The sequence below is a fragment of the Rhea pennata genome, chromosome 3, assembly GCF_028389875.1.
Source record: "Rhea pennata isolate bPtePen1 chromosome 3, bPtePen1.pri, whole genome shotgun sequence".
In the NCBI taxonomy this organism is placed as follows: domain Eukaryota; kingdom Metazoa; phylum Chordata; class Aves; order Rheiformes; family Rheidae; genus Rhea; species Rhea pennata.
This window is the reverse complement of record NC_084665.1, coordinates 60,759,361-60,772,627: the sequence shown is the minus strand read 5'-3', so window position 1 is coordinate 60,772,627 and position 13,267 is coordinate 60,759,361. Positions and strand designations below refer to the sequence as shown.

At 43.6% G+C, this 13,267-nt stretch overlaps 1 protein-coding gene across 1 annotated transcript in view; it reads right to left on the bottom strand.

The window, feature by feature from the left end:
* The window catches only part of ARID1B (AT-rich interaction domain 1B), a 338,300-nt gene extending 328,593 nt beyond the window's left edge, over nucleotides 1-9,707 (bottom strand). The window contains 3 exon segments of the mRNA XM_062572412.1: nucleotides 7,521-9,063; nucleotides 9,561-9,641; nucleotides 9,643-9,707. Coding sequence (XP_062428396.1) covers nucleotides 7,521-9,063; nucleotides 9,561-9,641; nucleotides 9,643-9,707 — 1,689 coding nt within the window.
* Between the last annotated feature and the right edge of the window lie 3,560 nt (nucleotides 9,708-13,267).

Genomic DNA, 13,267 nt, shown 5'->3' with positions numbered 1-13,267 from the left:
CCTTAAAAAATAGGTTTTACAGTAAGAATATTTCTCATTTTTTAAAACATATTGAAGAAAATAAGTAATAAACAAAAGTCCCACATGAATCTACTTTCCCCAAAAATGAAAATTACCCCCTTTTTTCTTCCTCCCTCTCCTTAATAGACACTCCAGTGATCAGAGAGACTGATAAGGATGGGGGCAAGATCAGTGACACAGCGCTAAAATTAAGAAGTGCCTATCACTCAGTTGAATGTCTTTATAAACAATTATCAGATCACAAACCCAAATTCAGTATTTTTAAGTCTGAACAAGCTAGAAAATGGGAGAAGACAGATGATAACTGTGTTCTTAAAATACTTTTTGCCATATTCAAGGGCAAAAGATTAACAAACCAATAGTTCTCAAAACTAGAGAAAGAAAACTAACAGAGTACATGCCACCATATATGCTTTTTTTTTTTTTTTTTTTTTGTCTCTGACATACTTACCAAACCCACCATGACTCAAATGTGAGAAGCAATACGAAAGTAGATCAAACACTCATGGCTCTGTACTGAAAGCGAGTCCTAAGACGCCCTGCAGAACCTTGGAACTCGGTTTGATGCCAACAAATTAGCCAAAACTCATTCAGAAATTCAGCGGCCTCATACCTTGCTGTGGTAGTTAGTAAAGGAGTTAACATTTCCCATGTACACTCACACCCCCACTCTTTCAAACTGTAGCTGCTGTAGACTTTCACAGAGATTCCACAATGGTTTTAATAAATATATAAATGAAGTATTTGATACTATCATCAGAATAATCTTGTGTTCTACATAGCTGCAGATGCCTTCAGATGAAGCAAACTATCCATACAGAGAATACAAGGTTTGTTAGCATATACTTTACACTTGCAGTAAGAACAACTCTCATATGAAGAAAAGCCTTAAAATGATACAATAACTGTGATCCGTAGACAAAAAAAGGTGTCTTCTCTAAAAGTTTAGAACTAAAGGATAAAACTGATATTTCCAATGTTACCCACTGTAAAAAATGAGACAGTTCAAGCCACAACTAGACTCCTCAAGCTTTTCCATGGAGTCTGTCACCAGAGTCCCTCTTCAAAAAGGTAGTGTGTACAGCCTCAGACAGGAAGGTTCCTTGGTTCAGCTTCTGATCAGCTTCTAGGTTAGAATACAGGTAGCACTTCTTACAAAAAACAGTTTTGCTTTGAAAAGCTTTCCTTGTGCTTTGTGTTCTTTGTGTTCCACGGATTTTTTAATTAAATTTGTTCAGTTTAAAAATGATGATAATTTATCTCCCTATTAAAACAAGTAGACTTGGTGGCAGAGGATGCTTGTGCATTTAAACTAGTGCCTCCATCCCCGCATATACTAGAACTGTTCACATCATACTCATCAGAAGCAGAAGTTCCACAACACAAACCAAGTTCTTGAGCACTTGTTCAGCTCTCTTTTCCTCAAAGTTTGATTTCTGTAAGAAATCCAATGGCTTTATGCAGATGACAGTGAGAACATAATCACAGAACAGTACAAGGAATACTCGAATTTTAGATGACAGTCCCTTTAGTTTAAGGTGACTACACTGACACAACAGGCAACCCCCAGCTTCATCCAGTCACTCGCCCTTTCGATTGTCTGAAGAGACAAAGTACATGGATGCCTGCAGATCTTTCATTCTCCCAGGACAAAATGCATTCACCATGATAAGACTGTATTCATTCAAAAGCTAATGTTTACGGCTCTACGACTATATTTACTTCTAGGAGAACTCTAATTTGCTGTTATGCCAAAAAGTGCCTGGCTTAACAAAGATATATGTTCAGTGCCTCAGTTTCCCCTCAATGGAAAGAACTGTATCTTACTCCAGTGTAACCCACACTAAAATGACAGTAATCAAGCACACTTGTACTGCTGTTATTGAAAAAGTACAGTTAGTTAAAAGTACTCTCATGAGACTTGGTCATCTACTGTCTACAAAATGCAATGTACACAAAGTACATAGATATTTTCAGATAAATTCATTCCCAGTAGGATTCCTCGACTGAAGCGGAACAGCATCACAGATGGATTTGTCCCTTTTAGAGCTAATATGTTCCTGGTGGATCACTAAATGCCAGAGCCTCAGAACTGGAAATACAACAAATGAAATACCCTGACCCATTTGCAACTCAAACATTGTGGCACTCTGCTAGCATATGAGAATTTAAGTGTAAAACTGATAACGAATATTTAAGACAGGACAGTAAAAATATATCAGAGAAATTCAAAAGGTAACTTTATGCTAAGAATAGCAAAACATGTATCAGAGGTACAGAAACCTGGTAAGTTTTACTTAAAAAGAAAAAGTATATAAATTAACAGTAAAACTTCTTAAAATATATTTTACTCCAATATGGATGGCTGTACAAGATTTTAATGTATTAAAAATTATTTGCTTCTTTCACTGCTAAGCAATACATGAACAACACTGCTCTATTCTACTTTTCTATTACTGGTTTTCAAAACAAATTTAAAAACCACTGAGGTATACTGTTAATTTAAGTTTAATTAAAGTCCTCATTCAATCCTACCAAAACACGTATTTAGCACTATGTAAATAGCCCCAAAATTGAATGAAAAAAAGGTTTTTTTCCAAGTATCTTAATAATCACAGTTCTGAAATATATGCTAGCAAGTTAGCCTACCACACACACATGCCGAATACACTACTGAAATTCTAAAGCCTTGAGCATGCATGCACAGCGAGCGTGGCATCACTACTTTACATATCCACAGAGAATCTTCAAAGCCTCCTGATAAATGGCACATTTTTGAAAAAGTAGCAAAATGTAACTTGCTAGGATGCAGGTACAATCCTAAGAACAACTTAATAAATACATTACTGCCATTCTCATATTAGCAATGAGAGTTTCAGTATATGCGTGATCAAATATTTGAGGCACAAAAGAAAGAAAAGATCTATCATAGCTATTCCAACTTGTTCTCATTTTAAGAATTTCATCTAGTTTTAGCTAAAATACTATTTCAAAATGAGACAGCATCATCTAACAGACTATGCTTGGTAATTTCAAAAATTTTATGTTGTTTTTGTACATAGAAAATTTAGCAAGAAATTAAATGCATTATTTTTCCTCCCTATAGATTTGGATCAGAATGTCAAAAACACAACTTGACTACTCAATTGTAAAATTCTTATACATTGGAGGTGGTAATACAATAGATAGGTTTGCATCACTCTTTCCTTATTACATCTTGTACACAGGGTCCTGCTGTTCAATGTGTAGGTATAAGCACTACTACAGAAACCAATAACTGAACACCAAACCACAAAGCATCAAATATATAGTCGTAATATATATATAGATGCTACTAACTGAGAATATTGCTATTTGCTACTAAGTAGAAGCTATGTGAATAGTAAACTGTTTATTTGAAAACACACAGGGAAAAATATATTTTATTCTCCTATTGAGATATCAAGAATATACACTCCACACTAACAGCTGTTAATGGCCTTCAGACATTGGGCATGATTCTGCAGCCCTGCCTTAGCCAGAACTCCCAATAAAGGCAATTCAGTCAGCATAAAAAGAGCTGCAGAATCAGGTACATTTTGAGTTTCTCTATTGTAAAACAAACGACTGATAACACACACAGACGCGCACGCACATGCACACATTCAGAGGAGTTCAACAGATTTTTCTAACACTTGGTCAGTATCCTATGCTATATAACAATTCTTGAAAAGACCCAAGTTCTCTCTGAGTGTAGGGATATGTAAATCTTACAAATATGCACAAAGGAGAAAGATGCATGTAAAGCACACACACATGCAATTTAATGTATTAAGCTACTGCAGTACAAATCAAAACTGAAGAGAGCCTTATGACTTTAAATATTTGTACACTGCCAAGGAATTCTTTGATAATCAAAGTAACTGAATGACAAGATACTGTGCTAGCATCACAAAACTTCTTCACAATCAAACGAATCTATCAATATATGCAATATTCACCTGCTTTGAAAATGTGCTTCTTCAGAAACAAGGAGCTTCTTTTTCGAGCTCAGATCTCATTTCACGGGTAGATTAAATGAAACTGAAGCAAAATTTTCTTAATTTAATAGGCTGGACAAACACAGATTTCAGTTCTGACTAGGACTCTACAGTCCCGTATATTACAAAAATTATCCACAAGGAGACAAGAATTTCCTAAACAAGTATCAGACGTTGTAGCCTACTGACAGTCCTTTTTTCAGTTCACAGCACAATAGTTTCTACAGGCTGAAGGTCCAATCACCATCTACTTTGCAAAGACACATGACAAGTGAGTATATTCTGATGTGTGTATACACATACACAGAGTATACAGACAGATGATTATTAAAAAAAATTAAAAGACTTATATGTACAAATTCTGGACTGACTATTCCATTTTACTCTTCTCAGTGCAACTGATTTCTTTACTTACCGATATAAAATACCTGACAGTAAGGAATTAAGAATAAAAAAAAATGTATAAAAATAATTGTTTTCTGTAAACTAATAATAATTTTAACTAATGCAACACATTTTCTATTTTAAAATTATTAATTTAAAATCTAAGGGCATTTCTGCCTATGTACCTACTGGTTAGATTAAAAATCATGATATGAAGAAGACTGATAGATGACTTGCCTTTATTACAATTATTTGGAGAGTTGAAGATGGGGGGGGGGAAGTGAAGAACAGTACCCTTGCCAGACTATTCTTTATAAGCTGCATCCTATTTCTTATGGTACCCGAAAAGAAAAAGATTTCTAACTGTGAAAGAGGACATAAACCCATAAATATAAAGAAGTACTTCTAAGGGTCATACTGAGGACATAATGAATTTACTCTCACTCCAATAAAAATAAAATACTTTAAACAATTTCTGCCATGAAGAAATAGCTCTCTGAAGTAACATGTGCTATATCCTACTGCCTTTTCCCCTAGCTTTTAAAACTGTAAATTCCGAACTACCTGTGTTTAAAAGCAAGCAGACAATGCAAATATGCTTAAATTAATTATGAAAGGTTATGCATATGAAGCTTTATTACCTTATGGTTCCCAGTGACCCTTCCACCAGTGCAAATTAAAAAAGGTAAAAATTAACATTTATGACAAATCTTATTTCCCTAGAAGCAATAAAAATGAAAGGGAATAAAAACTAAAAATTGGACAGGAGTGATCTGCTGAAAGTACAGCCAGCCTATTCAATGTTTCCATTATTTTTATAATAGAAATCTTTTTTTTTAAAAAAAAAAGAAGATTAATACATTATTCACAATATCAACCAATGTTTTCTCCAGGTTTTGCTCATCAATGAATATATTTTATAGAAAGATCCAGCTGTTCAATGACCCCAGAAGTACACAGCTGTATTTGTTTCTGCTAGTCCTCATTGTTAAAAGCTATTAAAAGATTTAACGGTTCTTAATAGAAAGATCTTCTTGAAGGGAAAAGATATCCATAAAATTCTAATGCACTACTCCATTTAGCACAATTCACTCTCCTATGGAGAACTGAAGCATAATCTCACACTTGTATGGAAAAATAACAAGATCAACAACTCCTGATGCTTCTTTAAGCAATTCAACCACAGTTCAAATGAAAAAGCACTTTTTTCCCCCCAAAAAATCTGGATTCATTGCAGCTATAAAGCAAATGAAACCACTGATAGAACGACTCCTTTTTTGCCCTTCTTTGTATAAAACGTGATGTTTTCTCACGAACAGTATGCTATATACAAAAAGATTTTTTTAAGAGGGATGCACAGAGTAGGTAATGAGCTCTTACGAATACAATGAAATTACTGTTGGGATTAAATCTGTTTTTAGAAAAATCTGATTCCTTGTACAGTATCCTCATGGCTGCAACACCGCAAAATATTTTCAGAGGCACAAAGGTTCCGTAAATACTACTCGAAATTCTTAATCCTCGTTCAAGCGTTATTAGAAGACACTTTTCTATCACATCCAATTAGCATAAAATTAAAGCACGCAAAGTGGTTTAAAAAAAAGGAAAAAAAAAAGGAAAAAAAGCCCAGAAAAGCACGCCATCTAACAAAATTGAATTAAAAAAGGGGGGGGGGGACAGAGCAGGAGAGCTGCCATTGGCTTTTCACTACACTGGCAACCAACATCTTTTCTGCTGATGCACGCGCGGCCTCCGCTCCCGGAGCGCGGCCGTTGGCGGCCGCCGCCGCTCCGCCGCGCGCCCGCGAGCGCTGCTGCTCGGCGGTTATTTGCGGCAGGAATTTCTGTGACTGCGCGGCTCCGCGCTGCTATTTACATCAGCGGCGCTAAATGCCCAATGGTGAGAGAGGAGCCAATCAGATGGCAGATTAGATGTCAACTCCGAGGCAGCTGTCTGGAGACTATTACAGCCAGTTTACCTCCACAATTCAAATTCCAAACCTTGCAAAGGAGATCGAGTCGCTCTTCAGGCTCAGGCTCCTCGCAAGAGGCGTCCGGGCCGCGCACCACCTCCCCGGCGCGCCCGCGACCTCGGCGCCGGCGGAAAGGCGAGCTACGGGGCCGCGATTCGACGATAAGCCGATTAGCTATCGATTTAGTAACTTCTTGGGTTTGGCTCATCGGCGGGGTGCACGCTAGGCGAGCCACGCTGCGGTCTCCCCGTGCCCGCGTCCGTTTATTTACACGAAGGACTTTTGCGGTCTTCTCTCCGCGTATGGATTTTCGCATGTATTGAGGAGAAAAACACGGTTATTTTTGTGCGCATATTCGCTTTGAGCACGACACATGCTTCTGCTGCTGTGCAATTCTCCTAAAGACTACCGGACTCACGCACAAGAACGGAGCATTTAACGCACCTCGATGCGTATTACCCGACCCCTTACCACCACAGCGCATACACACATCCACGCACACACGCACAGCACACACTCTTCCAGCAGAAAAACGAACCCGGCTGGTTTTAGTGGATTTCAATGCGGTAACTCCACCAGTGACAAACTAATTTGCTAAAAGCAAGCAACAGAGCAACTCACCCTGTTTTTTTAAAAAAATAAGCAAACGAATAAATAAATAAATAAAAAGAGCCCTGCTGGAAGATAATGAATACTATTCTCCGAGAACCCACTGGGTCTGACACTCTAGTTACCAAATCCCTCTTCGTCCCAAGCTGCTTTTCCTCTGGGCCCTGCGCCTCTGCATCGCTATTTCAAAGTGGAGGGAAAAATATTAATTGGGGTTTCAGAACAACCTAATTTTCGGCAGCGAAACCAGCGCTCGGCTGCCGCCAGCCTCGCTGGGGCCGCGCATTGTGCGCTACTCGCCCTTGCTGCGGAGGCAGCGAGCAGCTGAATCGGCCCGGGGGGTGGGGGCGGGGGGGAGGAGGGGAAAAGAAAACAGTGAAGAAAACAGTGAAGAAAGAAATAAAAAGAAAGAAAGAAAGACAGAAAGGGGGAGGAAAAGTGAATTATAAAGCAAGCGAGCCCGGGCGCGGAGCGGCGCAGAGGCGGAAGCCGTCCCGGTTCGGCGCGGGGGTTACCTGGCTCCTGCTGACGGTCTGCCCGGTGCTGCCGGGGCTCATGGCCGGGTGGTTTCTTTGTTGCGCCGCTGCCCAGGCCGGGTTGGCGGCTCCGTACTGGGCGCCCATGTCTTTGCCCATGCCCATGCCCGCCGCTGCCTGCTGGCTTCCCGGCGCGGCCGCCGCCGCCTGGGGCTGCGGCGGGGCGCTGGGGCTGCTGTAGTCGGGGTAGCTGCTGGCATAGCTCCGCATCATGGGGCTGGGGGACGTGAGCAGCTGGTTCAGCGTAGGGGTGGCCCCGGACGGGTGCTGGTTCTGCCCGGAAAATCGCTGGAAGCCGCCGGCCGCCGCCGCGCCGGCAGCCGCCTTGCCGAGGCCGGCGCCGCCGCCGCCGGGGCCCATCATCATGCCGCCGCCGGGCTGCCGCGGCGAGCTCAGCACGCCGTAGCCCGCCGAGGAGCCCCCGTAGCCGCCGCCGCCGCCTGCCCCGGCAGCAGCCGCCGCCGCCGCCGCCACGGCTCCCGCGCCGCCGCCCGCGCCGCCGCCGCCGGGGCCCCGGCCGTAGCCCGGGTAGTGGTTGTACTGGCTGTTGGGGTAACCTTCGTGGGAGTTTTGCAGGGGGTCCATGCTGTTGGGGGCCGCCGCGGGGTGCATTATCCCCATCCCGGGGCTTTGTTGTCCGCCATGTTGATCAAAGCAAGGCCCGGCGCGGCTCGCCGCGGCGCTGCCGGCGGCGGCAGGGGCAGCGTTGCCATAATAGCTGTTGAACTCCGAGACACCCACCGCGGAGGGGCCGCCGCCGCCTCCCCCGCTCCCGCCGCCGCCGAGGCCGCCGCCGCCGCCGCTCCCAGCGCTCTGGGGCGGCTGCTGGGGCTGCTGCTGTCCGCCCAGGGGTCCCAAGCCGGGGTGATCGTAGCGGCCGCCGATGGGCTCGCCCATTTTGCCGGGCATCTCCTCCTCGTCGGCGCCTTTATTCAGCATTTGCTGCGGCTGCTGCGGGGGCTCGGCCTGAGTGCCCAAAACACTGTCTTTTCCTCCATGTTGCTGCTGCTCCATGTCTGCACTGGGCTGAGCAGCGCCGCCACCGCCACCGCCGTTGTTGCTGCCGCTGCCGCCGCCGCCGCCGAGGCTGCTGTTGTTATTCTGCATGGGATGGTGCTGAGGCGGCGGCTGCTGCGGCGGCGGCGGCGGCTGGAATTGATTTAGCTGCTGCTGTAGTGCATGGTGGTGGTGGTGCGGGTGGTGGGCATGGTGGTGGTGGGCATGGTGATGCGGGTGGTGGGCATGGTGGTGGTGGTGGGGCGGCGCGGCGGGGTGATCGCCTCCGACGCCTTTCAGTTTGTGGTTGGGGAGCAGCCCCGTCTCCATGGCCGAGCCCGGGTTGGAGGAGGAGGAGGAGGAGGAGGAAGAAGAAGAAGAAGCAGACGAAGAAGACGAAGATAACGCCGAGGAGCTCCCAGCTTCCTTCAGAGCCGGCTCCGAGGAGGAGCCGCCGGCGCTGCTGCTGCTGTTGTTACCGGCGGCAGCGGCAGAAGTTGCGTTATTGGCCATGTTCAGCGGCTCGCTGTGGTGGTGGAGGAGATGGTGATCTACATTATTCAGGCTGCTGCCGCCGGTGGGAGTCCCGTCTCCGACCCCCAGCATGGGGCCGGGCCCGAGAGCCCCCGCGGCGGCGGCGGCGGCCCCCCCCGGGCCCCGCTCCGGGCCCAGGCTGCCCGGCAGGCTCGGGGCTTTGCCCTTGCTGTTGTTCGCACCCGCCGGAGCCGCTGCGACTTGCGCGGCCATGATCATTGCAACATGGCAAGTCCGGAGAAATTAGTAGTAGTAGTAGTAATTACCAAAAAAAAAAAAAAAAAAATCACCCCCCACCCTCAAAAAGGGGGGGAGTGATAAGGATGGGGGGAGGGAGAGGAGAGGGGCAAAAAAAGAGAAACGGCTGGGGGAAAAGAGACTTAACTGAGCCAACAGTATCCCCTGCGGATCACTCCACATACACAAAAATTACAGAAATTTCCCTCCCCGAGTCCGTGATTGAGATTAGAAATGGTAAGAATGCCTTACGGTCTGTGCCTGTTCCTGCTGTGTGATTTCATGTTGAAAGTTTTTTTGTTCGGGTTTAAATGAAACTTTTTTTTTTTTTCTTTTCCTCTCTAACCCGGATATGGGTAAATACACGTCTGACTGAGCCTGTCTGGCCCAGCATGGCATGAGCGAGCGAGCGAGCGAGCTCCGGCAACCATCGCCCCCTCCGCGCCGAGCGCGCCCGCGCACTCGCAAAACGCGGACTGGACTTCGCCCGCTGCCGGCTCCCGCTCCCCGGTGGCGGCGGGCGGGCGCGCGGGGCGGCGGGAGCGGGGCGCAGCCCCCTTCGCGCCCCTGCTTGGGTTTTTATTTTAAGCTTTTTTTTTTTTTTTTTTTTTTTTTTTTTTTTTTTTCTCTCTCTCGCACGAAGCACTGGAGCCGGGCGCCGGCTCTGGGATCAAGTTCCGCGAGGAGGCAATAAAATATTAAACTCCTGCCGGGGGCGGGGGGGGGGGGGGGGGGTGGCGGCGAGGCGGAGGGCCGAGGCCGGGCCCCGTCGGCGGCTCCGACCCCAGGGGACCGCGTTGAGACGCCCAGCGGCCCGGCCCGGCCCGGCCCGGCCCGGCGGCGCTGCCCGTGGGCGCTGCCCGGAGCTGGGCCGGGCCGGGCAGGCCGCTGCCTCGCCGGGCAGACGGGGTGGGGGCAAGGCGCGCGCTGCCGGTGCCTACATTCACCGCGCTAAATAAATAAATAGCGATAAATCGGTCAAACTTTGAAAGCCTGCAGTCCGCTGCCCTTGAGTCCGGGAAGTAACACTCAAACGTGTTTTCATTCTACGTGGATGACAGGAAAATGTGTGTTGTTTCATGGAAAAATAGGACCCCCCCCCCCGCCCAAAGATTGATATTTTATGTGCGAGGGTTATAAAATTTAACCTAAAATTCTGTGTCAGTAGCATCTTTGCAGTTGTCCACGTTGTCCAGCTGTCTCCAGAATCTAATGGTCATTGGCACTGATGATGCTTTTATATATAGGGCTGTTTTCAATATGTTCTGTGTGCTTATTTGCAGATCAACAGGAGCTGATCAAGGGGAGTGAGGCATTTTCAGTCTCATAACTGTTTCCCCAAACAATGTAATTTCTAGTATGCACAAGGCACTCGTGAAAATGTAGTAATACAAAATACATAATGAAAGTAACTTTTGCTCCAAATGGCAAGCTGTTGCTGATGACCTACATTTTTGTACCATCTTTCAGAATGTTTTGGAAGGTTTTTATAACTAGCTTTATAAAAATAACTATTATAAAAGATAATAATACACTACATTCAACTAATAAAAGCAGTTGGAAGCAGTTGAAATACAAACATAGCAAATTGGAACATTAATGAACATTTTTAATATAGCAAGGGTCTAAAATATTTTAGATGAATAGCCCTATGCACTCTGCTCCAGATGACAATGCTTTCAAATTTCAAAATAGATAAATAGGAAACTCAATGATAGAAGAAAATACACCATATCAAGAAAGATGCTGTCATGAGTAGGTAGGCATTTTTTTTTTACCTACTGTAGAAACATTAAAGAGCAGATACTTCATGTTCTAACGTTGAATTACATGCAAAGATTATTGATAAATGTACGAACAGTGTGATTCCAGTGTCTATTAAATGATTTTAGTTCTGTCCAAAAAAGTCAGCAATATTCTGGTTGCCATTACAGAGTTAGTTTTTTAGTTAGTCTCAGTGTTCATCAAGTACATCTTGATAATACTTCTATTACAGTTACATTTTTTCTCCTTCTTTTTCTCTTTTGGTACTCTGTGCAAGTGCGAAAATGTTATATGGCTAGTAGAAACAGAGCGGGAAAAAAAATGGTGAGTAATTCTAGTGGGGGGAATCAGGTGCATACCCAAAGGTCATTACAGTCTGTAACAACAACAAATTGCAATTCTATGCAAACTGCTAGAAAGGGGTATATCATCTTTGTAGGAGAGAGAATAACAGAATTGTAAGATGAATTCATGCCAAATCATTCATCAGCTTTTGCCAAGAGAATACTACATCTTTGTTAGTGAGCCTTTTTGACATTTTCTCCTGGATTTTCTTCTTTTCTATATTCAAATACACACTAATTATACACATTAAACCACATAAGCTGATTTCTTGAAGTCTTTCATATGCAAATATAAATACAGATGTCTACATGTATGTATTTATTTACACATGTACTCTAGAATAAAATATAAAATCAATTACACACTTACACTTTAAGATATTTATATCCAAGCAAAAATATATATATTTGAGATACAGTAAGTTGTATCAACAGTGCCTCAGTTGGGGACAACTCTTTCTGACCAGGAAATTAAGCCACCAAGTTTAACGCAGATTTATTTTAAGATATTTTTCCCGGGAAAGGAAAGAAAGATGAAGCTTAGAAACTGAAGAGTTTATACTACTAACTCCTTTTCCTTCCATTTGTTTCGGCAACTTGGCTACAAGATTGGATCTAAGAGGCTATAAAATAGAGGCCCTCAGCACAATGAAATCAGTCTGCTATAAAAGGCAGCACATGCCAGTTTTTCCTCCCCAATGGCAGATGCCACACCCTGAAGCAGACAGAAGGCACTGCAGTCTGTGCAAGGGAAGCACAACACAAAGCAGCGACGGTTCAATTTTCTAGATCACAAATAACGTTGAAATTCCCTTTGCCATCTTTGCTCAGATGATGAGTGGTAGTGTTTGTTAAATTCAAATTCTCCCTTCCAAAAGCTCTCATTGTATGCATGAATTATGAATTTGTTGTAATATAATGTAGAAAAAGCTCTAATTGTCATGCATATGATCTGCTGCGAAATGATTGCATTGGTATTTAATATCACAAGTGCATAGTTTCAACTTTAGTTCAATTCTTAGTGTTTCCTCAATTTAATTGTTTTCTATAATCCAATATTGTCTAAGCCTGGTTTCTTTTTCTTGATTTTTTTTTCTGATAAATTATCAACTCCCGTGTTCTGGGATAACTTTCCAGGATAAGCAATATAATTGTCCGAACTTACTGTAGTTTATGTATTACATTGACTATGACACCTGTATCGCCACCCAAGGCTGTCCATGCATTGCTTGTCAGTATGAAAGTTAGATGTGTTCCACAGCAGTAAGGCAACCATCTTTCTGTTTGGTGAGAACAGTGGCTTTTAGATCGCATAAAGAGTAATAGTAAAGAGATCTACTGAAAATAAAACAATATTTTAACAGCATGGAGATATTTTAGGGATATTGGAAGAAACAGCAATGTTAGGCTTTTTGATTTGTTTTTTTCCTATAAGAATCCAGTTACAGCATCAAGAGCCTGTCGCATCTGACCCAATATCCACAAGAGCCGGAAAAATTTCCTTCTGTAAAAATTCCTTTTGTCTGGTTCTTGTTGTGCTGTATGCTTAAATTCACTGAGCAGTTAGATGAAACAGTTGTCAAATTCACCATGATTCTCAATTTCCTTCTATCAAATTGGCATTAGATTTAATGACAAAAAAACAGAGAACTATGTGGAGTTTTACTAAATTATCACATCTTTTACCAGCTAAAACATCCAAACCAAATCATTCTGAAATCAGTGCAAGTCTTTTAACTGATTTCAATAAGGCATAAATCAGATCACAGAAAAGTCAGGTCAGTGCTTTAGCTTTATGCTTTAGCTTGGTATTTGGTGCTATAGTAATGGGATTTCCCTTTTAAGAGGACC